We start from the raw sequence: 26890 nt of genomic DNA, 5'->3' as shown, positions 1-26890 counted from the left end.
ATAGTGACTACAGGGGGTGTAGATCTACAATGTATAGACTGGACTGTAATAGTGACTACAGGGGGTGTAGATCTACAATGTAACACTAGAGAACACATCCAGTCCCTGTGAGATGATTCCCCTTAGGGGGCAGTGAGTGGAGTTGAATGGTGATCTGTTTCCCTGTAATTCCTCCGTCCTTTGATCCCAGGTTATTACGGAGCCGCTCTAACAAATCTTTACTTTGTGCCCCATCACATGATGTAAACTTAACCCGGGTCACATGTTGCCGCTTATCAAAGCCAGTAATGAGGAGAAATCCTGCGGGAATTTGGGAGATATTAATGCCATATGATGCTGCCATGTGATGGGAGGTGTGGACTGAAGTGTATCCTATGTAGTGTTTCCAAACAAGTGTGTCTCCAGCTGTTTCAAAACTACATCTCCCAGCATGCCCGGACAGCCGAAGGCTGTCCGGGCATGCTGGGAGTTGTAGTTTTGCAACAGCTGGAGGCACTCTGATTTGGAAGCACTGGGATATAAAGTATATATCATTCAGAGTCTGTGGAAAGTTGGGTGACAGTCTGCAGCATCTGCCCATTTGTCCCCGTGACTCCCTGACCTACCCTATGACCTTTTTGTGTATGCAATAGTTGGGTCATATGACCTTTAAAATAAAATGTTGTTTTTGTTTGTTTTTTCATTCATTAAGTTTTTTAAATTCTTTTTTTTTTTCCTTTTAAATACTTTTTGCTAAACAAACATAAAACCTAGATATGATGCATTTAGATTAGGAAGTTTTAAGTACGACTTTAGGACAGGGTTTTCCAACACCGGCTGGGAAACTAAATCAAACATACAACCTATGGGACAATTCTAATAGAGTTAAAGGGGTACTCCGGTGAAAACCTTTTTTCTTTTAAATCAACTGGTGGCAGAAAGTTAAACATATTTGTAAATTACTTCTATTAAAAAATCTTAATCCTTCCAGTACTTATTAGCTGCTGAATGCTACAGAGGAAATTCCTTTCTTTTTGGAACACTGATGACATCACGAGCACAGTGCTCTCTGCTGACATCTCTGTCCATTTTAGCAACCATGCATAGCAGATGTATGCTAAGGGCAGCATGGTGGCTCAGTGGTTAGCACTGCTGCCTTGCAGTGCTGGGGACTTGGGTTCAAATCCCACTAAGGACAACAATAAATAAAGCATTATTATTATAATAACGTCAGCAGAGAGAACTGTGCTCGTGATGTCATCAGAGAGCATTCCAAAAAGAAAAGAATTTCCTCTGTAGTATTGAGCAGCTAATAAGTACAGGAAGGATTAAGATTTTTTAATAGAAGTAATTTACAAATATGTTTAACTTTCTGCCACCAGTTGATTTAAAAGAAAAAAGGTTTTCACCGGAGTACCCCTTTAACACTAGGGCAGTGTTTCCCAACCAGGGTGCCTCCAGCTGCTGCAAAACTACAAATCCCAACATGCCCAGCAGTCAGAGTATGTTCTAGGCATGCCGGGATTTGTAGTTTTGCAACAGCTGGAGGCACCGTGGTTGGGAAACATTGCCCTAGTGTTAACTCTTTATCAGAATTGTCCCATAGGTCGTATGTTTGATCAATTCTCAGACCATTCTAAAAAGCAATGTATCTTACGGAATAGTGGCGTACACAATTCCCTTATATTTTAAGGGGTTTTCCCATCACTACTTCTGCCTGTTTTGCAGCCCCCCGGAAAAGCCAAAAGCAGCCAAAGAGGGGGAAGCACTTTGCAAAACTCCCATTGACTTTAATAGGAGTTGTGCAAACTTTTGGAGTTAAAGGGGTACTCCAGTGAAAAACCATTTTGTTAAAATCAACTGTTGCCAGAAAGTTAAACAGATTTGTAAATTACTTCTATTTAAAAAAAATCTTAATCCTTTCAGTACTTATCAGCTGCTGTATGCTCCCTAGGAAGTTATGTAGTTCTTTCCAGTCTTAACACAATGCTCTCTGCTGCCACCTATGTCCATGTCAGGAACTGTCCAGAGCAGGAGAGGTTTGCTGTGGGGATTTGCTCCTGCTCTGGACAGTTCCCGACAAGGACAGAGGTGGCAGCAGAGAGCACTGTGGTCAGACTGGAAAGAACTACATAACTTCCTCAAGAGCATACAGCAACTGATAAGTACTGGAAGGATTACGATTTTTTAATAGAAGTAATTTTCTAATCTGTATAACTTTCTGGCACCAGTTGATTTAAAAATGTTTTTTTTTCCGCCAGAGTACCCCTTTAAATTTACAGAATTGATTTTCGAGGCTATGGCGCTTGCACAACTCCCATTAAAGTCAATGGGGGTTACGCAAATTGCTTCACACTTTTCATATATGATTTAGGATATTCCTCATTCTCGACTCCAATGTATGTTTGATTTTCTTTCAGAGACGGCTTCGCCACCTGCGGAGTATCGCGGCCCGGAACATTGTAAGCAAGAACGGGTACCGCCTGCTGGACACTTACTTCACACTTCACTTGCTGGATGGTGAAAAAATTTACAAAGGTGGGTAAGTCACATGGGTAGTGTGTGTGTATAAGGCCTGTGTCATGGCATAGTGCGGAGGGTTAAAGGGGTACTCCGCGGCTCAGTATTTGGAACAAACTGCTCCGAATGCTGGAGCTGGTGACCTCATAGCTCCGCCCCCCTCATGATGTCACACCCCACCCCCTCAATGCATGTCTATGGGAGGGGGCGTGACGGCTGTCACGCCCCCTTCCATAGACTTGCATTGAGGGGGCAGGGTGTGACTTCATGAGGGGGCAGGGCTATGGTGTCACAAGCTCCAGCGTTCGGAGCAGTTTGTTCCAAACGCTGAGCAGCGGAGTACCCCTTTAATAGGCACACAAGAGTCCTGCCAGCTGAAGAGTTCTTACACTATAGAAGATGTCACTTCTAGAGATGAGCGAACTTACAGTAAATTCGATTCGTCACGAACTTCTCGGCTCGGCAGTTGATGACTTATCCTGCGTAAATTAGTTCAGCTTTCCGGTGCTCCGGTGGGCTGGAAAAGGTGGATACAGTCCTAGGAAAGAGTCTCCTAGGACTGTATCCACCTTTTCCAGCCCACCGGAGCACCTGAAAGCTGAACTAATTTATGCAGGAAAATTCTTCAACTGCCGAGCCGAGATGTTCGTGACGAATCGAATTTACTGTAAGTTGGCTCATCTCTAGTCACTTCATAAAGAACTGAGGACGCTGCACTGCTCACATACTAGGGATATACTCCGGAAGGAGAAAGGAGTTCTGCGCAATTCCCAATTGTAATAAATGAAAACGATAGAAGAAAATAGACGAGTGCACTCACCCAGGACGCAATCTTACTCCAATCCGCTTTATTCTTCAATACACGGAACATTCAGTGCAGTCAGGGGGTAACAGGCCCGGTGAACGCCCCCCGCTGGCTCTGCTATGCACCTGCAATGAATGTTCCGTGTATTGAAGAATAAAGCGGAATGAACGAAGAAGCTATCTATGTGAAACGCAATAAATTAGGTGTTTATAAACAGATATGGTCGGTATGGCTATCGGAAAGTTAACACAGATGTTCTCAAAAAATGTAATTTTTCATTCTTTTTTTTTTTTTTTCTCCTATGCACAGGACCCGGGAGGTGTGGGTGGAGGGAAGGTGGGGATGGGTTAGGATATATATATATATATATATATATATATATATATATATATATATATATATATATATATATTCAAGGTATACATTTTGTGAGATAACATTATTGTATCCTATAGGATTCAGACACTTTCTGCTTGAAAAATAAGACATATGTTTTTAATTGTAAAAAGAAATAAAAAGATGATATGGGGGAGAGAAAAAAAAACCGTATTTGAAGCAAGATTGTGTCCTGGATGAGTGCACTCGTCTATTTTCTTCTATTGTTTTCATTCATTACTATAGAAGATGTGTTACCAAGGTCGCCTCTCAAAGGGGAAACACCGGACCAACCCATTTCCTTACACTGTTTCTTCTAAAATTGATCATAAAAAAAAACACATGTACGAGTGACTGTAGACTTCACTGTGTTTTTGTGGTTGGGCTGGAAAGTAGCTGTACTATAATACTGCTCCTATATACAAGAATATAACTACTATAATACTGCCTCCTATATACAAGAATATAACTACTATAATACTGCTCCTATATACAAGAATATAACTACTATAATACTGCTCCTATATACAAGAATATAACTACTATAATACTGCCCCGTATATACAAGAATATAACTACTATAATACTGCTCCTATATACAAGAATATAACTACTATAATACTGCTTCTTATATACAAGAATATAACTACTATAATACTGCTCCTATATACAAGAATATAACTACTATAATACTACCTCCTATATACAAGAATATAACTACTATAATACTACCTCCTATATACAAGAATATAACTACTATAATACTGCTCCTATATACAAGAATATAACTACTATAATACTGCTCCTATATACAAGAATATAACTACTATAATACTGCTCCTATATACAAGAATATAACTACTATAATACTGCTCCTATATACAAGAATATAACTACTATAATACTGCTCATATATACAAGAATAAAACTACTATAATACTGCTCATATATACAAGAATATAACTACTATAATACTGCTCCTATATACAAGAATATAACTACCATAATACTGCTCCTATATACAAGAATATAACTACCATAATACTGCTCCTATATACAAGAATATAACTACCATAATACTGCTCCTATATACAAGAATATAACTACTATAATACTGCTCCTATATACAAGAATATAACTACTATAATACTGCTCCTATATACAAGAATATAACGACTATAATACTGCTCCTATATACAAGAATATAACTACTATAATACTGCTCCTATATACAAGAATATAACTACCATAATACTGCCTCCAATATACAAGAATATAACTACCATAATACTGCTCCTATATACAAGAATATAACGACTATAATACTGCCTCCTATATACAAGAATATAACTACCATAATGCTGCCTCCTATATACAAGAATATAACTACCATAATACTGCCTCCTATATTCAAGAATATAATTACCATAATACTGCCTCCTATATACAAGAATATAACTACTATAATACTGCCCCTATATACAAGAATATAACTACTATAATACTGCCCCTATATACAAGAATATAACTACTATAATACTGCCCCTATATACAAGAATATAACTACTATAATACTGCCCCTATATACAAGAATATAACTACTATAATACTGCTCCTATATACAAGAATATAACTACCATAATACTGCCTCCTATGTACAAGAATATAACTACTATAATACTGCTCCTATATACAAGAATATAACTACTATAATACTGCTTCTATATTCAAGTATAGAACTACTATAATACTGCCCCTATATACAAGAATATAACTACAATAATACTGCTCCTATATACAAGAATATAAATACTATAATACTGCCTCCTATATCCAAGAATATAACTACTATAATACTGCTCCTATATCCAAGAATATAACTACTATAATACTGCTCCCTATATACAAGAATAGAACTACTATAATAGTGCTTCTTATATATAAGAACCTGTACATGCGGTAATATGTTTGGCAGCAGTGTGGTCAGTATTTGGGTGCGGGGTCAGGTTTCTGTCTTTCCCTGTCCCCTCAGGTATGTGTAATGTCCTCCATGTTCAATCACTTAGTATCAGTAATTTTTGTTGATGTGAGGTCTTCTGTCTTTATTGTAACTTTTTGTTTTTGTTCCTTACAGAATTTTACAAGAGTGAGGTGGTGAAGGATTCCCTGGTAAGACGTTCTCTCTGTACTGTACATTATATATAGCGTCCATGTTTTATGTATCTCCGTGTAGCCCCCATCCTCTGTTATATGTATAGGACCTGACGGGGCGCATGTCATCCACCCTAGTCTGTTCTTTGGTTTCGGAGGAGCGACTGGTTCTAATTTCCCTTGAATTATAGCCGCCCTGTAAGGAATGCTGGAATGTTAATAAAAGCTTTGGAGTCTCCTGTGTCTTATAACACGCACATTGTTTGCGAGCAGAGATGGGCAGGATCCATGTGCCATAGAATCTTCTGTCATTACATCCGAGGAGTTGTTTAGGGTCAGGAATTGATGGCTACTTTAGACCATAAATAGCACCTTCTTTGTCCAGAGGTTCTGTCTGTACAGGTTTGATGTTCTTTTTAAAGAAGGTATCCATGTTCTCTCCAATGTAGGAAGCTACATACATCTGGGGCGATATAATAATTTAAATGGGCACTGTCAGACTTTTGATATTTTTATAGGTTTTGCAATTGCTTTTATTAGAAAATTTTCAGTATTTCATACTGAAAAAGCCAGTCAAACAACTGCCCCCCCCGGCCTCCTGGGATACATACCAGCCTGGCTGTGTCCACTCGTCATCACTAGAGATGAGCAAACTTACAGTAAATTTGATTCGTCACAAACTCCTCGGCTCGGCAGTTGATGACTTTTCCTGCATAAATTAGTTCAGCTTTCAGGTGCTCCGGTGGGCTGGAAAAGGTGGATACAGTCCTAGGAGACTCTTTCCTAAGGAATGTATCCACCTTTTCCAGCCCACCGGAGCACCTGAAGGCTGAACTAATTTACGCAGGATAAGTCATCAACTGCCGAGCCGAGACGTTTGTGACGAATCGAATTTACTGTAAGTTCGCTCATCTCTAGTCATCACCTACGTCATGGACACACTTCATGATTGATAGGTCTGCAGATCTAAAGCTGCAGTGATCGGCTCCCTCACTGTCTGTGAGAGGAGAAGGGGGAGGGATGGGAGTACTTCTGCCTGTGAGGAGAAGGGGAGGGGTGGGAGTACACTGCTGCCTGTGAGGAGAAAGGGGGAGGGGCAGGAGTACACTGCTGCCTGTGAGGAGAAGGGGCGGGAGTACTTCTGCCTGTGAAGAGAAGGGGGGAGGGGCGAGTGTACTTCTGCCTGTGAGGAGAATGGGGTAGGGGCGGGAGTACACTGCTGCCTGTGAGGAAAAGGGCGGAGGGGCGGGAGTACACTGGTACACGCTGCCTGTGAGGAGAAGGGGGGAGGGGTGGGAGTACACTGGTACACTGCTGCCTGTGAGGAGAAGGAGGGAGGGCGGGAGTACACTGCTGCCTGTGAGGAAAAGGGGGGAGGGGCGGGAGGACACTGCTGCCTGTGAGAAAGGGGGAGGGGCGGGAGTACACTGCTGCACTGCTGCCTGTGAGGAGAAGGGGGGAGGGGCGGAAGTACACTGGTACACTGCTGCCTGTGAGGAGAAGGAGGGAGGGGCGGGAGTACACTGGTTCACTGCTGCCTGTGAGCAGATGATGAAAGAAGCTGGTGACTGAAGATGGGGATTGAATGGAGGATTTTTTTGTTCAAAAAGTGTCCCTGCATGTATATATGTGTGCAAATCTGTGTTGTCTAGGTAATGGGCATGTGTATGAATAAATTAAGTCAGTGTGTGTGTATCTAATACAGGGGGACTACAATCATACGCCTCCAGCTGTTGCAAAACTACAACTCCTAGCATGCCTGCACAGCCAAATGATGTGTGGGCATGTTGGGAGTTGTAGTTTTGCAAAAGTAGGAGGAACACAGCCTGCAGCAACACTGGTGTAAATCTGAGTTTTACCAATCATTTACCTCCAGCTGTTGCAAAACTACAGCTCAAAGGATGTGTGGGCATGCTGGGAGCTGTAGTTTTGCAAAAGCTGTAAACACACATTTGTGTGTGTATAGCATAAAACCAGAAAGGAAAGGGTTACAGATGCTCACTCCTGAGACCAGTGACTGAGGAGAGTGAGGGAGGGGGAGTGGTTATCACCTGAGGAGAAGAAATTGACCCACCCCCCTGCATCTGGTCAACAACATTAAGGTAATTCAGAAATAAAGCTAATTCTGATAGAAATATAGTTTATAGACACAAAAATATATGTACATGATCAGGATGAGATACTGAGCAACATATAAAAAAAAATTTTTGGGGTGATCTGACAGGTACGCTTTAAAAAAAAAAAACATTTTGAGGGAGATTTATCAAGAGATTTAAGCAGCTTTTTTTTGCTTATAAAAGTCGCACAAAAAGTCTCACGTGCGCCTAAGCAATTTTTTGTACGACTTTTGTGGGTAGGCAAAAAATACCAATCTGCCCTACCTAAGCAATTTTCAGTTTTTACTTTGCAGTGGTCCTGGATTTATCATTGTGAAAGTCGCACATAAGCAAATAAAAGTCACAAACCCTCTTCAAAAAGTCAAGAGTAAGCAAGGTCAGGCCTGGCCTACAAACTTGTCTGACAGCATTTTCAAAAAGTCGCAAGTGAGACTTTTTGTGCAACTTTTTTTACTTTCATTTTCACAGGCACGGTGGGACGAGCGGGTACGAGATGTACAGGAGGGTGACAAGCTTGTCACCCGCCCGCACATCTCCCGCCCAACCAACCCTACTACAACTCTGGTACTCTTACTGTAAGGACATGCTGGGAGTTGTAGTCATGCGGTACCGTGTGGGTGGTTTACAATAAATGTACTAACCTATTTTCCTTGTTTTTTCTTTTTTCCTTCTCATTTCAGATCTGTGTATCCTGTGGACTACGACGATGACCAGAGTTTTTTTTTATGTTGATAATATGTTTAACGAGGGCTTGTGAAGGAGTGTTTTTGGAATAAAAGTTTTTTTAAACTTTTTTTTTTTTTTTTTTTTACTTAACAGGCTTAGTAGTGGAAGCCGTCTAATAGACTGAGTCCATTACAAAGCCAGGGCTTAGCATTAGCTCCAAAAACAGGGAACGCTAACCCCGATTATTACCCTGGTACCCACCACCACAGGGGTGCTGGGAGGAGCCAGTACCAACAGGCCTGGAGCATCAAAAATTGCGCTCCTGGGCCTAGGCGGTAACAGGCTGGCATTATTTAGGCTCGGGAGGGCCAGTAACAATGGTTCTCGCCCACCCTGGTAACATCAGGCTGTTGCTGCTTGGTATCTGGCTGAGAATGAAAATATGGAAAACCCTATGCAAAAACATCTTATCTCCTATCGAAAGGGTAGGGGATAAGATGTCTGATCGCGGGGGGCCCGCTGCTGAGACCCCCCGCGATCTCCCTGCAGCAGCCCGCATTTTATGCGTAGCTGCGTATGAAGTTTCGGAAACCTCCGGGCTTCCGAGACGGGGACGTGACGTCACGCCACATCCCCTCTATTCATGTCTATGGGAGGGGCCGTTGCGGCCGTTACACCCCCCCCCCCCCCCTCCCATAGAAATGAATGGAGGGAGTGTGGCATTACGTCACTTCCCCGTCTCGAAAGCTGGGCGGTTTCCGAAACTTCAGACGCAGCCCTGCATAGAATGCAGGCTGTCGCGGGGGGTCTCAGCGGCGGGCCCTCCGCGATCAGACATGTTATCCCCTATCCTTTCGATAGGGGAGAAGATGTTTTTGCCTGGAATACCCCTTTAAATAACAAAAGAAAAATGCATAGGGTTCCCCATATTTTTATTCTCAGCAGGATGCCAACCAAGCAGCAACAGCCTGATGTTACGTGGGGGTGGGGGTGTGAGGACCATTGTTACTGGCCCTCCCCAGCCTGAATAATACCAGCCTGTTACCTTCTAGGCCCAGGAGCGCCATTTTTGATGCTTCGTGCCTGTTGGTTCCGGCTCTTGCCGACAACCCATGTGGCGGTGGGTACCGGGGTAATATTCGGGGGTTAGCGCTACCTGTATTTGATGCTAAGGCTAAGCCTCGGATTAGTAATGATTTCTGTCTATAAGACGCCTTCAACTACTAAGCCTGTAAAGTAAATAATAAAATAAAACACATTTAAAAAACTTTTATTCCAAAAATCACTCCTCCCACAAGCCCTCGTGTGGTTAATATTAAAAAAAAAAAAAAAAAAAAAAGGCCGGTTATCGTAGTCCACCAATTCTGAAGTAGCCCACAGGATAGACGGATCTGATATGAAAAAAAAAATAAAATAAAAAAAAGGGTTAGTACATTTAGGGGGAAAAAAAACGTAAAAATTTAAAGGGGTACTCCCGTGGAAACCTTTTTATTATTTTTTTTTTTTAGTTTAATCAACTAGTGTCAGAAACTTAAACAGATTTGTAAATCCCTTCTATTAAAAAAAATCTTAATCCTTCCACTACTTATTAAGGTCTGTATACTAAAGAAAAATCCCAAAAAGGAATTCATTTCCTCTGATGTCAAGATCACAGTGCTCTCTGCTGACCTCTGCTGTCCATTTTAGGAACTGTCCAGAGCAGGAGAAAATCCCCATAGCAAACATATGCTGCTCTGGAAAGTTCCTAAAATGGACAGAGATGTCAGCAGAGAGCACTGTGGTCGTGACATCAGAGGAAATGCATTTCTTTTTTGTCGTTAAGGGGGTTCTCCGCTGCTCAGCATTTGGATCAAACTGTTCCGAATGCTGGAGCTGGCGCCGGGAGCTTGTGACGTCATAGCCCCGCCCCTCATGATGCCACGCCCCCTCAATGCAAGTCTATGGGAGGGGGCGTGACAGCCGTCACACCCCCTCCCATAGACTTCCATTGAGTGGCGTGACATCACGAGGGGACGTTGCTATGACGTCACGAGCTCCCGGCTCCAGCATTCGGAACAGTTTGTTCCAAACGCTGAGCAGCGGAGTAACGTAAATGTACGTCATGGTGCGGTGGTACTTAACGCACCAGGACATACGTTTACGTCCTGTACATAACCGTCATGGTACCCGCAGGGACCCTCTGTTAATGGCGGACATCCTCGATCACGCTGATGTCCGCCATTAACCCCTCAGATGCCATGATCAATACAGATCACTGCATCTGCGGCAGTGCGGTCGGTAAAATGGATGATAGGATCGCCCGCGGGGATTCGATCATCCATAATGGCGAACGGAGGTCCCCTCACCTGCCTCCGTCAGTCTACAGGGGTCTCTCCTCTGGTCTGAGATCGAGCAGACCAGAGCAGAAGATCGCTGATAACACTGATCAGTGCTATACCCTATGCTACTGAACAGTATTAGCAATCAAGTGATAAGTAAAGTAAAAAATATAACAAAAATGTGAAAAAAACCCTTCCACAATAAAAATGTAAATTGTCCCCTTTTCCCATTTTACCCCCCCAAAAAGTGTAAAAAAAAAAAAAAAAAAAAAAAAAAGAAAAGAAAAAAAAAGTAAACATATTCGGTATCGCCGCATGCGTAAATGTCCAGACTATCAAAATATGTTCATGGTCCCGTACGGTAAACGGTGTAAACGTAAAAAAAAAGTCCAAAATTGCTGCTTTTTTTGTCACAACATATTAAAAAAAAAAGAATTTATTCAAAGTTTTATAAACGCAAATGTTGTAGCAATAAAAAAAAAAGTACGGATCACGGTGCAAAAAATGATTCCTCGTACCGCTGCTTTTACGGAAAAGTGAAAAAGTTATAGATCAGCAAAATAGAGGGATTTTTCTCTGGAGAGTTCCTGATACCGAGGTGTCAGTTAAAGGGGTACTCCGGTGGAAAACTTTTTTTTTTTTTTTTTTTTTCACTGGTCATAAAGTTGAACAGGTTTGTAAATTACTTCTATAAAAAAAAAAAATCTTAATCCTTCCAGTACTTATTAGCTGCTGAATACTACAGAGGAAATTATTTTCTTTTTAGAACACAGAGCTCTCTGCTGACATCTCTGTCCATTTTAGAAACTGTCCAGATTAAGAAAAAATCCCCATAGCAAACATACGCTGCTCTGGACAGTTCCTAAAATGGACAGAGATGTCAGCAGAGAGCACTGTGCTCGTGATGTCAGCAGAGAGCTCTGTGTTCTAAAAAGAAAATAATTTCCTCTGTAGTATTCAGCAGCTAATAAGTACTGGAAGGATTAAGATTTGGTTTTTAATAGAAGTAATTTACAAATCTGTTTAACTTTCTGGAACCAGTTGGTTTTAAATAATAATAATAATAATAATAATAATGTTTATCCAGGCTTTGGTTTTGATCTGTTATCATCCTTTAGTCCAGTGTTTCCCAACCAAGGTGCCTCCAGCTGTTGCAAAACTACAACTCCCGACGTGCCCGGACAGCCTTTGGCTGTCCGGGCACGCCGGGAGTTGTAGTTTTGCAACAGCTGGAGGCGCCCCTGTTGGGAAACACTGGTCTAGTCTAGGTTTTGCCACCTGCCTTATCTTGCGATTCTGTCTTGGATTTTGGTGCATCTGACTGTGTCTTGCAGCTTTTCCTTTTTCAGTGTTGATTTTTATTTCTCCCCTACAGAATCCAACATGGAGGAGTCTGGACTTCGGTCTGATGCCTGACCGGCTGGATACGTCTGTGTCCTGCTTCATTGTCAGGATATGGGGGGGCAAGAACGACTCGCATCGGCTCTTAATAGAGTGGAAGGTGAATCTGGATGGACTGAAGTACTTGGGTAATCAGGTAAGGAATAGTAAGACTACAGGATTGGCGTCCCGAAGGTGCTGCTTATTCTACAACACTGGATTATGGGGGAAAATACAGATGTACAGCAACAAAACACGGCGAGTTCTGTAATGGAAAGTTTCCGAATACATTAACGTTAATGAAGTAGATGAGGTTTTTACAGAAAGTCAACCCCATTGTTTCTGGAAAGAATGAATCTCTTCCTTACTCACTATTCTGCTGGTGGGGTCACTGTGTACGTACATTACATTACTTATCCTGTACTGATCCTGAGTTATATCCTGTATTATACTCCAGAGCTGTACTCACTATTCTGCTGGTGAGATCACCGTGTATATACATTACATTACTTATCCTGTACTGATCCTGAGTTATATCCTGTATTATACTCCAGAGCTGCACTCACTATTCTGCTGGTGAGATCACCGTGTATATACATTACATTACTTATCCTGTACTGATCCTGAGTTATATCCTGTATTATACTCCAGAGCTGTACTCACTATTCTGCTGGTGAGATCACTGGGTACATACATTACATTACTTATCCTGTACTGATCCTGAGTTATATCCTGTATTATACTCCAGAGCTGCACTCACTATTCTGCTGGTGGAGTCACTGTGTACATACATTACATTACTTATCCTGTACTGATCCTGAGTTATATCCTGTATTATACTCCAGAGCTGTACTCACTATTCTGCTGGTGAGGTCACTGTGTACATACATTACTTATCCTGTACTGATCCTGAGTTATATCCTGTATTATACTCCAGAGCTGCACTCACTATTCTGCTGGTGGGGTCACTGTGTACATACATTACATAACTTATCCTGTACTGATCCTGAGTTATATCCTGTATTATACTCCAGAGCTGTACTCACTATTCTGCTGGTGAGGTCACTGTGTACATTACATTACTTATCCTGTACTGATCCTGAGTTATATCCTGTAGTATACTCCAGAGCTGTACTCACTATTCTGCTGGTGAGGTCACTGTGTACATACATTACATTACTTATCCTATACTGATCCTGAGTTATATCCTGTATTATACTCCAGAGCTGTACTCACCATTCTGCTGGTGGGGTCACTGTGTACATACATTACATTACTTATCCTTTACTGATCCTAAGTTATATCCTGTATTATACTCCAGAGCTGTACTCACTATTCTGCTGGTGAGGTCACTGTGTACATACATTACATTACTTATCCTGTACTGATCCTGAGTTATATCCTGTATTATACCCCAGAGCTGTACTCACTATTCTGCTGGTGAGGTCACTGTGTACATATATTACATTACTTATTCTGTACTGATCCTGAGTTATATCCTGCATTATACTCCAGAGCTGTACTCACTATTCTGCTGGTGGGGTCACTGTGTACATACATTACATTACTTATCCTGTACTGATCCTGAGTTATATCCTGTAGTATACTCCAGAGCTGTACTCACTATTCTGCTGATGGGGTCACTGTGTACATACATTATGAGTTATAATTATAGTGTCACATCTCTGGGGTTCAGTGGGGAGATGGGGAATTGAATAGTGATTTATGTATTATCCATAGATGGTGGATACATAGCTGGAAATATTAAATTTATTTGGCCCCTTCCCTGGTTTTGTGTTGTCAGGTCTCTTGGTCTATGAGATGATATAGATGGGTATAGATGAGATAATATAGATTGATATAGATGGTATAGGAGGGTATTGATGGGTATAGATGAGATAATATAGATTGATATAGATGGTATAGGAGGGTATTGATGGGTATAGGAGGGTATTGATGGGTATAGATGAGATGATATAGATTGATATAGATGGTATAGGACGGTATTGATGGGTATAGGAGGGTGTTGATGGGTATAGATGAGATGATATAGATTGATATAGATGGTATAGGAGGGTATTGATGGGTATAGGAGGGTATTGATGGGTATAGATGGGATGATATAGATTGATATAGATGGTATAGGAGGGTATTGATGGGTATAGGAGGTTATTGATGGGTATAGATAAGATGCTATAGATGTGATGGGTATATATGTGGTGATATAGATTGATGTAGATGGTATAGGAGGGTATTGATGGGTATAGGAGGGTATAGATGGGATGATATAGATGGTATAGGAGGGTATTGATGGGTATAGATGGGATGATATAGATGGTATAGGAGGGTATTGATGGGTATAGATGGGATGATATAGATGGTATAGGAGGGTATTGATGGGTATAGATGGGATGATATAGATGGTATAGGAGGGTGTTGATGGGTATAGGAGGGTATAGATGGGATGATATAGATGGTATAGGAGGGTATTGATGGGTATAGATGGGATGATATAGATGGTATAGGAGGGTATTGATGGGTATAGATGGGATGATATAGATGGTATAGGAGGGTATTGATGGGTATAGATGGGATGATATAGATGGTATAGGAGGGTATTGATGGGTATAGATGGGATGATATTGATGGTATAGGAGGGTATTGATGGGTATAGATGGGATGATATAGATGGTATAGGAGGGTATTGATGGGTATAGATGGGATGATATAGATGGTATAGGAGGGTATTGATGGGTATAGATGGGATGATATAGATGGTATAGGAGGGTATTGATGGGTATAGATGGGATGATATAGATGGTATAGGAGGGTATTGATGGGTATAGATGGGATGATATAGATGGTATAGGAGGGTATTGATGGGTATAGATGGGATGATATAGATGGTATAGGAGGGTATTGATGGGTATAGATGGGATGATATAGATGGTATAGGAGGGTATTGATGGGTATAGATGGGATGATATGGATGGTATAGGAGGGTATTGATGGGTATAGATGGGATGATATAGATGGTATAGGAGGGTATTGATGGGTATAGATGGGATGATATAGATGGTATAGGAGGGTATTGATGGGTATAGATGGGATGATATAGATGGTATAGGAGGGTATTGATGGGTATAGATGGGATGATATAGATGGTATAGGAGGGTATTGATGGGTATAGATGGGATGATATTGATGGTATAGGGAGGGTATTGATGGGTATAGATGGGATGATATAGATGGTATAGGAGGGTATTGATGGGTATAGATGGGATGATATAGATGGTATAGGAGGGTATTGATGGGTATAGATGGGATGATATAGATGGTATAGGAGGGTATTGATGGGTATAGATGGGATGATATAGATGGTATAGGAGGGTATTGATGGGTATAGATGGGATGATATAGATGGTATAGGAGGGTATTGATGGGTATAGATGGGATGATATAGATGGTATAGGAGGGTATTGATGGGTATAGATGGGATGATATGGATGGTATAGGAGGGTATTGATGGGTATAGATGGGATGATATAGATGGTATAGGAGGGTATTGATGGGTATAGATGGGATGATATAGATGGTATAGGAGGGTATTGATGGGTATAGATGGGATGATATAGATGGTATAGGAGGGTATTGATGGGTATAGATGGGATGATATAGATGGTATAGGAGGGTATTGATGGGTATAGATGGGATGATATGGATGGTATAGGAGGGTATTGATGGGTATAGATGGGATGATATAGATGGTATAGGAGGGTATTGATTGGATGATATGGAGGGTTGGTGACTGTAGTATCAGGATTCTCTGCTGCTGCTGTTACCTCTGTTTCATACCCAGTAACTATAGATGTCCAAGGAGAGGAAACTGCGGCTCAGTGGAAATTGTATAAATAATAAAGCGTTGTCTTCTGAGCGGGTGTCAGAGTCGCAGCGTTACAATGGGTCAGGGCTCAGAGGACACAGACTCTTCTGTTCTTAGAACAAACTGCACACAGTAACTATCGGTGCCTGTACACATTGTGTTATCAAAGTGATTGGGATTGACTGACTTTCTAATGTTTGGGGGGGGGGGGGGTCCTGCTGCTTCAATGATGACAGATGTCAGGGGGGATGAAGGGTCGTCTTGTTTACTTTCAGCAAGAGAGATTTAACTGCTTGAAGAGGGGTCTGGATGGGGACTAGAGGAAATGAGCAGAGGCCAGTGTACAGATAGACATAGGGGGAAGTGTGTAACTATTAAAGGGGTATTCCAGGAAAAAACTTTATATATTATATTATATTATAATATAATATAATATATTATAATATAATATAATATAATATAATTAATATACTGGTACCAGAAAGTTAAACAAATTTGTAAATTACTTATATTTAAAAAAAATCTTAATCCTTTTAATAATTATCAGCTGCTGAAGTTGAGTTGTTCTTTTCTGTCTGGCAACAGTGCTCTCTGCTGACATCTCTGTCTGTCTCGGAAACTGCACAGAGTAGAAGAGGTTTGCTATGGGGATTTGCTTCTATTCTGGACAGTTCCTGAGACAGGTGTCATCAGAGAGCACTTAGACAGAAAAGAACAACTCAACTTCAGCAGGTCATAAGTACTGAAAGGATTAAGATTTTTAATAGAAGTAATTAAAGATCTGTTTAACTTTCTGGAGCCAGTTGATATATAAAAAAAAGTTTTTTCCTGGATAACCCCTTTAAATATCCTGATCCTATAGAGATGGCACCAGCAGTATACAGATAAAGCTGGAGGGAAGGTGTGTAAGGCTGGGTTCACACTACGGTTTGTAATTACGGTTCCCGTATACGGCAGGGAGGAGGGGTGGGCGGGCGGTGCTTAATCGCGGCGCCCGCACTCAGCCGTATTCGGGAACCGTATTTAATGTATGTCTATGAGCCGGCCGGAGTGAACCGCAGCCTCCGGTCGGCTGCTTTTTCGGCCGTATGCCGTTTCCCGACCGCAGGCAAAAACGTGGTCGACCACGTTTTTGCCTGCGGTCGGGAAACTGCATACGGCCGAAAAAGCAGCCGACCGGAGGCTGCGGTTCACTCCGGCCGGCTCATAGACATACATTAAATACGGTTCCCGAATACGGCTGAGTGCGGGCGCCGCGATTAAGCCCCGCCCCCTATCCTCCCAGCCGTATACAGGAACCGTAATTACAAACCGTAGTGTGAACCCAGCCTAACTATTATACACCCTGATTCCCATAGAGGGAGCAGCAGCAGTATACAGGTAGGGGGAGGTGTGTGACTTCTATATATCCTGATCCCATAGAGATAGCAGCAGTATACAGATAGAGCTAGGGGAAGGGGACTGGCAGCTCACCAGAGGAATCTAATAGATGGTCATGTTGTTGTTGACAGAATCGGGTGACCCAGGATTGACTACGTCCTCTGGCACATCATTTTTTGTGCCATGGTGTTTGTTTATTAAGACCTTACGGCACGTACCAAATATGTATCTTTACGTTCTTATTTTTTTAATCCTAATCGATTGCTATTACTGTTCAGTGCTGTGTATAGGCATTGCCCTGATCAATAAAATCACCTATCTACTTGTATAGTCTGCTAGAAGGTGGACTATACAAATGGATTACAGAAGAGCAGCATGGAGGAGGTAAGGAGACCTCTCACCACCATTTTCACTCATCGGACCCCCGCAATCGCACTGCGTGTGGTCCGGCGAGTTTTACAAAGCCCCTGTAATGCTTTAGATTCTGTGGTCAGTACTGATTGCGGCATCTAAATAGTCCGTGTACTTCCAGGGGGTTAAAGGGGTACTCTGGTGGAAAATGTTATTTTTTTTATTTACATTTTTTTTTTTATTAACTTGTTTAGAAAGTTAAACTAATTTGTAAATTACTTCAATTTAAAAAATCTTTATCCTTCCAGTACCTATTAGCAGCTGTATGCTACAGAGGAAATTCAGGAACTGTCCAGAGCAGGAGAAAATCCTCATAGCAAACCTATGCTGCTGTGGACAGTTCCTGATACGGACAGAGGTGTCAGCAGAGAGCACTGTGGACAAAACAAAAAATAAATAAAAAAAATAGAATTTTCTCTGTAGCATTAAATAGAAGTAATTTACAAATCTGTTTCTTTCTGGCACCAGTTCATAAAAAAAAAAAAAAAAAAAAAAAAAAAAAAAAAAAAGGCTTCCACCGGAGTACTCCTTTAAAGGGGTATTCCAGGCCAAAATTTTTTTTTTATATAGCAACTGGCTCCGGAAAGTTAAATAGATTTGTAAATTACTTCTATTAAAAAATCTTAATCCTTCCAATAGTTATTAGCTTCTGAAGTTGAGTTGCTGTTTTCTGTCTAACTGCTCTCTGATGACTCACGTCCCGGTAGCTGTGCAGTTCCTATGGGGATATTCTCCCATCATGCACAGCTCCCAGGACGCGACATCATCATTGAGCAGTTAGACAGAAAACTTCAGAAGCTAATAACTATTGGAAGGATTAAGATTTTTTAATAAAAGTAATTTACAAATCTGTTTAACTTTCCGGAGCCAGTTGATTTATATAAAAAAAGGTTTTGCCTGGAATACCCCTTTAAGTATCAGGCAGCCTGGGTGTACAGATACATCCTTCATCCTCTAGGGCAGTGTTTCCAAACCAGGGTGCCTCCAGATGTTGCAAAACTACAACTCCCAGCATGCCCAGACAGCCAAAGCCACAGATGGCTCTATGATTAAGGCACGGAGAATGTGTATGATATAGGAAATAAATACTGCCCCCCCCCCCCCCCCCCCCCCCCCCACCTTGGCTGAGCTGATCATTCATGTGTACTTGGTATAGAAGACGTTTCGTGTAATGTGTTTGGTCTTCATTAATTCCCATTCATCCTTCTCTTTGTCTCCACAGATCCACGCCTGTAACCAAAATGAAATAATTTTCGGTCTCAATGACGGATATTACGGCGCCTCCTTTGATAGTAAGGTAATAGTCCAAAATATTGAAGATTACCGATCAAAAAAATGTTTTTTGATATGTTTAAAATATAAAACAACTTTCTAATTGGATTTATAAAAAAAATAAAAAATAAATGCTTTATTCTATGTCTATTTTCACTTTGAAACTGTGGCCACTAGGGGTCTCCCTAGAAGTCCCTGTCCCCAAGCGGTTTCAGTGATTTTGGACTCACGCTGGGCTGACAGTGCGCCCGAAATCAGACTCTGCCTGAGCACATGACGAGCTCAGCACAGCTCTCCGCACTGCATAGAGGAAGAAGGGCGGAAGCCGTCCCTGGCAGGCATCAGATGACGTCATGCCTGCCGGGCCACGCCCACTTCCTCCCCTCGCACACAGCTCCAAACTGAGCTACCAGAGATAGAAGAAACGAGGTATTTGCAGGGGGTTTGGAATTAAAAAAAGGACAGGGATAGAGATAGTCAGGGACAGATGGGGAGGGGGATTAGGGAAAGTGTAGTTGATGATAGGTGCTCTTTAAGCAGTTGGCTCAGATTTTTTTGAGACTCATCATACCGCACCTAAACCAATCTCGCCTTTCAAACTTGAAATGTAACAACGCCCCCCTGCTGGTTTGGCCCGAAACTATATACACATCAATGTCCACATCCTCACTCATCTGAGTAACAGTGGTCATGTGTGTGGTCACTAAATGGACTAAATGTCACCTTATCCAGCCTCAGCTGCCTGTGAAAAGGAAGTATCGTTATTTTATTTATTTAATTATGATATATATATTTTTTGTGTTTCTTCAGGGTATTACGGAGTCGTGCAGAAACAGTCACCTGCAGGTGGAGCAGAATGCGGTACGGAACTCCTATGGAGTGTTCTCCCTGCTGCGGTAGGTTGCTAAAAAAAGATGATAGACTGGCTACAGTGTAAGGACTAGGTATGCAACCTGTGGCCCTCCAGAGGTTGCAAAACTACAACTCTCAGCATGCCCGCACAGACTTTGGCTATCCAACCATGCTGAGAGTCGTAGTTTTTCAACAGCTGGGGGGCCATGGGTTCGACCTCTAGGCTCTAAGGCCGTGGTTCTCAACCTTTTGGCGACTGTACCCGCAAAGGCTGAAAGTATGTCTGCGGGTACACCTTGCGTGTAAATTACGCGCGAGGGGTACCCTGCTGACAAAAAGGGCGTGTACTTACCTTTATACTAATTCGGTACTTAATCCCCTTGTGCCATTATTCCCCCCTCCCTCTGATGACTGTTAGAACTAGAATGCAGTTCTACCTGACTAGCCACCAGAGGGAGCTCTCACCCTTCATTTGTATACATATACAGTGGACCCTCAAGTTACAATATGAATTGGCTCCAGGACGAGACCATAACTCTATGGAAACCTGGTAATTGGTTCTGAATCTTCAAAATGTCATTAAAATAAAAGTGTGAGGATTAAAGAAAAATAAGTAGATAACTAATATAGATAAAGCAAATCCTTACATATAAAAGTAATAAAGATCTGCTGGGAGCTGTAATCACTGTCTATGTAGAGGACAGGAGCTTCTTCAGGGTCCTGTACAGTACACAGTGTCCTAAAAAAGTAATGGAGTCGCCCTCACCTGGTGTCCAAAAGAGCAGCTAACCCTGGGACAGGTAAAGTGTACAGAACATGTAATACCTCCCTGTACTGTAGGGGGCGCTACCAGACACCAGTCAGTGTGTACAATTCAGTAATACAGGTAAAGAGTAGTACAGAACATGTAATACCTCCCTGTACTCTAGGGGGCGCTACAAGACGTCAGTGCATACACTTCAGTAATACAGGTAAAGAGTACAGAACATGTAATACCTCCTTGTACTGTAGGGGGCACTACCAGACACCAGTCAGTGCATACACTTCAGTAATACAGGTAAAGAGTACAGAACATGTAATACCTCCCTGTACTGTAGGGGGCACTACCAGACACCAGTCAGTGTATACACTTCAGTAATACAGGTAAAGAATACAGAACATGTAATACCTCCCTGTACTGTAGGGGGCACTACCAGGCACCAGTCAGTGCATACGCTTCAGTAATACAGGTAAAGAGTAGTACAGAACATGTAATACCTCACTGTACTTTAGGGGGTGCTACCAGACACCAGTCAGTACATACTCTTTACCTGTATTACTGAAGTGTATGTACTGACTGGTGTCTGGTAGCACCCCCTACAGTACAGTGAGGTGTTACATGTTCTGTACTCTTTACCTGTATTACTGAAGCGTATGCACTGACTGGTGCCTGGTAGTGCCCCCCTACAGTACAGGGAGGTATTACATGTTCTGTATTCTTTACCTGTATTACTGAAGTGTAGTACAGAACATGTAATACCTCACTGTACTGTAGGGGGCACTACCAGACACCAGTCAGTGCATGCACTTCAGTAATACAGGTAAAGAATACAGAACTGTACAGTACAGAGTGGAATCCACTTGCAGCAATATCACTAATTTCAATGGGATTCTGCTGCTCTGTGCACTACGGAACTTCACACCGGGATCCAGATTGTACCCGGAAAAGCCCATAGCTAATAGCACTCTGAACTGCAGGGGTTAATTTCTATGGCAGATTCTGCACCAAATGAACCCTGTCTCAGCAGGTGATTGGTGATTAGAGTCCTTATCTCCAGTACGCGGTGTTATACAGGGATGATAGAGTTGTGACTCTTCCGGACCTGTGGGGGTCCCCGGAGAGCTCACGTGTCCTCACTTACATTATTCTGGGAATCTTTTTGCAGTGGTCCCTATATAATGCCATCAATGCCCTAAACAGGGATGTGGGACTTTGTCTCTCCCAACGCCCGGGACATGCAGCTCCGAGCAGTTGATTTCTTCAGGCATCGGGCAAACAGCGCTAAATACCGGAAGACTTCCCACATGTCGGCGCACGCGGCTACTGTATGTACATCTCCCTGCCGCAGCCTATAACTAGTCTTCCTGGAGGGATGCGCGCGATTGGTGACGTCATCGCATCCGCAGACATCCTGCGCGGCGCGTGTGTTGACGTCACCAATCGCGCGCATCCCTCCAGGAAGGCTCGTTATAGGCTGCAGCAGGGACATGTAAGTACCTTAACTTACCTAATGACTCAATAAGGGATCACCAGGGGCTAACCTTTCTTCTTAGGGGGCATAATTGTTTAAATAGGAGCCCTACCTGCCGGGGTAATATCTATGTGGGGGCCTGTACACCTATTGGGAAGACCTAACTGATCATTAGGTATAGGGCTCCTGAGTAGATCGACAGGCCCCCAGATAGATGTTACCCTCATCAGTGATGGTGATCATATCTATCTGGGGCCTCTATACCTACTGGGGAGCCCTACCTGACGGGGGTCATATCTAGATGGGGGCCAATATACCTACTTTGGAGCCCTACCTGATTGGCGTCATAGCTATCTGGGGCCAATATACCTACTTTGGAACCCGACCTCATGGGGGTCATATCTATCTGGGGCCTCTATACCTACTGGGGAGCCCGACCTGATGGGGGTCATATATATGGGGGCCTTTCTACCTACTGGGGAGCCCTACCTGATGGGTGTCATATCTATATGGGGGCCAATATACCAACTGGGGAGCCCTACCTGATGGGGGTCATATCTATCTGGGGGCCAATATACCTACTTGGGAGCCCTACCTGATGGGGGTCATATCTATATGGGGGCCAATATACCTACTTTGGAGCCCTACCTGATGGGGGTCATATATATGGGGGCCTTTCTACCTACTTGGGAGCCCGACCTGATGGGGGTCATATCTATATGGGGGCCAATATACCAACTGGGGAGCCCTACCTGATGGGGGTCATATCTATATGGGGGCCAATATACCTACTTTGGAGCCCGACCTCATGGGGGTCATATCTATCTGGGGCCTCTATACCTACTGGGGAGCCCTACCTTACGGGGGTCATATCTATATGCGGGCCAATATACCTACTTGGGAGCCCTACCTGATGGGGGTCATATCTATCTGGGGGTCAATATACCTACTGGGGAGCCCTACCTGATGGGGGTCATATCTATCTGGGGGTCAATATACCTACTTGGGAGCCCTACCTGATGGGGGTCATATCTATCTGGGGGTCAATATACCTACTGGGGAGCCCTACCTGATGGGGGTCATATCTATCTGGGGGCCAATATACCTACTGGGGAGCCCTACCTGATGGGGATCATATCTATCTGGGGGCCAATATACCTACTTGGGAGCCCGACCCGATGGGGGTCATATCTATCTGGTGGCCTGTCTTCATATAGGGGAGCTCTACCTAATGGGGGTCATGTCCATCTGGGGCTTTGTCTGCCTATTGGGGGAGCCCACCCTTCCTATCAACTGGGGGCACATATCTATCTGGGACATTATTTACTTACTAGAGGCAGGGATTTGGAAATCCTATCGCCCGACGCCCGGGACATGCCGTTTTGGGCGCCCGGGAAGTAAATTTTTCATAGAATTAGCCCTGTATCGGGCAAGCAGGGTCGGACCAACTTCCTTCTTAATTATTTTTTTTTGTAACATATACATAATAAAAATAAATATTTGGTATTGGTGTAATCAGGCCGACCTAAATTATTAAAATAATATGTATGATTGACCACAAGGTGTGAATTGTGAAAGAAAAAAAAGAGCAAACCCCCAAATTTATTTTTTTATTTTTTTTATTTCACCTCACAAAAAATATTTTTATTTTTTTTATCCAGAAGTTATGGAAAAATGAAAGTTGTCATTACATGGTGTAATTGGTCGCGCAAAAAAAAAAGCCTCTAATGAGTGTAAATGGGGAAAAAAATAAGAGTTATGGCTATTATAGTGCGAGGAGGAAAAAACTAAAGTGCAAAAACGAATAAAGACCTTATTTACGTATTATTTTGGTTGAAATGATTTTGTCTACCAGGACAAGGGGATTTTCATGAGGGACAAGTAGATTGTGTTGTGTTTTTAGTCCCTTGGACAAGTGTTTTTTTTAAAGAGGATTTGTTTCCTCCAGGTGGCGCTGTTGTACCCCGCAGCTTGTACTGCACCGTTCCCTCAACCTGTAGTTTTCCAACTATAACCCCCATCATTCATTTTGTGGTCGGGGCATGATGGGAGTTGGATTTTTGCAACCGCTCAGCCCCTGTGAGATGTCCTAAAGTCTATTAGCTGACCTTCAAATGTTTACAATGGAAGCAAAACACGAGCATTTATTATTATTTTTTTTTTTTTTACAATAGTCTCATAGAGACACAGTCACTGAGGGCAGTTACTGTATATCTTCAGCTTATACCAGTGTTTCCCAACCAGGGTGCCTCCAGCTGTTGCAAAACTACAACTCCCAGCATGCCCGGACAGTCCGGGCATGCTGGGAGTTGTAGTTTTGCAACAGCTGGAGGCACCCTGGTTAGGAAACACTGGCTTATACCAACACATGCTGGGAGTTGTAGTTTTGCAACAGCTGGAGGCACCCTGGTTGGGAAACACTGGCTTATACCAACACTTGATCCATCTGACAAGAAGAATCCCAACCTCTCCAGGACACTTTAAGAACAGGAATGCAGTCTTATCACCTCTTTTTAAAGTTATTCTGAAAGATAAAGGCTACTTGACCCCTTCAGGCAGCAGTGTTTTTTTTTTTTTTTTTTTTTAACTCCTTGCATTCTAAGAGCCATAACTAAAATTTTTCCGTCGTCGACAGACCCATATTTAGAGTAGTAATTTCTTTATTTTTTTTTTTTTTTTGGCAGACCTTAACCCCTAAAAGGACATCTGTACTGCATGCGTTTTACATATTCCTATGCCCGGGTTGCAAAAATAAAGAAAATAAAACTCACCCTACTACATTCCCCCCCCCAATTGCTCCGGTACCAGAGCTCCTTACATGACAGTGCGCTCAGCCTATCACCGGCCGAGGCGGGACATCTGTGATACGCTGACGGCTCTGTGACGATACCGTCCCCAGGAAGCAGCAAGAGGACCGTGAGGCCGGTACCGGAGCATGTAGAATGCATGCAGTACAGATGCCCTTTAAGGACCGAGCCCATTTTCACCTTAAGGACAGGAGGATTTTTTGCACATCTGACCACTGTCACTTTTTTAAACCTTAATAACTCTGGGATGCTTTTACTTTTCATTCTGATTCCGAGAATGTTTTTTCGTAACATATTCTACTTCATGTCAGTGATAAATTTTCGTTGATACTTGCTAGGGATTGACAGATAGATATAGATTTTTTTTTTCTTTTTAGAGCCGATACCGATAACCTGTGAACTTTCAGGCTGATAGTCGATAACTTATACCGATATTCCCCCTTATAGACAGCGGGCCCCATTCCCTTATAGACAGCAGCCCCATCCCCTTATAGACAGCGGGCCCCATCCCCTTATAGACAGCAGCCCCATCCCCTTATAGACAGCGGGCCCCATCCCCTTATAGACAGCAGCCCCGTTCCCTTATAGACAGCGGGCCCCATTCCCTTATAGACAGCGGGCCCCATTCCCTTATAGACAGCGGGCCCCATTCCCTTATAGACAGCGGGCCCCATTCCCTTATAGACAGCGGCCCCATTCCCTTATAGACAGCGGGCCCCATTCCCTTATAGACAGCGGGCCCCATCCCCTTATAGACAGCGGGCCCCATCCCCTTATAGACAGCGGGCCCCATCCCCTTATAGACAGCGGGCCCCATCCCCTTATAGACAGCGGGCCCCATTCCCTTATAGACAGCGGGCCCCATTCCCTTATAGACAGCGGGCCCCATTCCCTTATAGACAGCGGGCCCCCCATTCCCTTGTAGACAGCGGGCCCCCCCATTCCCTTGTAGACAGCGGGCCCCCCCATTCCCTTGTAGACAGCGGGCCCCCCCCCCATTCCCTTGTAGACAGCGGGCCCCCCCCATTCCCTTGTAGACAGCGGGCCCCCCCCATTCCCTTGTAGACAGCGGGCCCCCCCCCATCTCCACTTGTAGACAGCAGGGGCCCCCCCTCCTCCCCTTGTAGACAGCAGGGGCCCCCCCTCCTCCCCTTGTAGACAGCAGGGGCCCCCCCTCCTCCCCTTGTAGACAGCAGGGGCCCCCCCTCCTCCCCTTGTAGACAGCAGGGGCCCCCCCTCCTCCCCTTGTAGACAGCAGGGGCCCCCCCTCCTCCCCTTGTAGACAGCAGGGGCCCCCCCTCCTCCCCTTGTAGACAGCAGGGGCCCCCCCTCCTCCCCTTGTAGACAGCAGGGGCCCCCCCTCCTCCCCTTGTAGACAGCAGGGGCCCCCCCTCCTCCCCTTGTAGACAGCAGGGGCCCCCCCTCCTCCCCTTGTAGACAGCAGGGGCCCCCCCTCCTCCCCTTGTAGACAGCAGGGGCCCCCCCTCCTCCCCTTGTAGACAGCAGGGGCCCCCCCTCCTCCCCTTGTAGACAGCAGGGGCCCCCCCTCCTCCCCTTGTAGACAGCAGGGGCCCCCCCTCCTCCCCTTGTAGACAGCAGGGGCCCCCCCTCCTCCCCTTGTAGACAGCAGGGGCCCCCCCTCCTCCCCTTGTAGACAGCAGGGGCCCCCCCTCCTCCCCTTGTAGACAGCAGGGGCCCCCCCTCCTCCCCTTGTAGACAGCAGGGGCCCCCCCTCCTCCCCTT

General features: G+C 43.6%; 1 protein-coding gene across 2 annotated transcripts in view; it reads left to right on the top strand.

The window, feature by feature from the left end:
* Positions 1-26890, top strand: part of UVRAG (UV radiation resistance associated) — a 103164-nt gene that overhangs the window by 29631 nt on the left and 46643 nt on the right. For both annotated transcript variants that reach the window (XM_056561182.1, XM_056561183.1), the window contains exons 2-6: positions 2400-2517; positions 5814-5848; positions 12307-12468; positions 19208-19282; positions 20068-20153. In XM_056561182.1, the coding sequence (XP_056417157.1) occupies positions 2400-2517; positions 5814-5848; positions 12307-12468; positions 19208-19282; positions 20068-20153 (476 nt within the window). The remainder of the gene's footprint in view (positions 1-2399; positions 2518-5813; positions 5849-12306; positions 12469-19207; positions 19283-20067; positions 20154-26890) is intronic.

Source organism: Hyla sarda, chromosome 2, assembly GCF_029499605.1.
Source record: "Hyla sarda isolate aHylSar1 chromosome 2, aHylSar1.hap1, whole genome shotgun sequence".
NCBI lineage: Eukaryota > Metazoa > Chordata > Amphibia > Anura > Hylidae > Hyla > Hyla sarda.
Note: the sequence above shows the minus strand (reverse complement) of the source record. Positions and strands in the feature narration are given on the sequence as shown.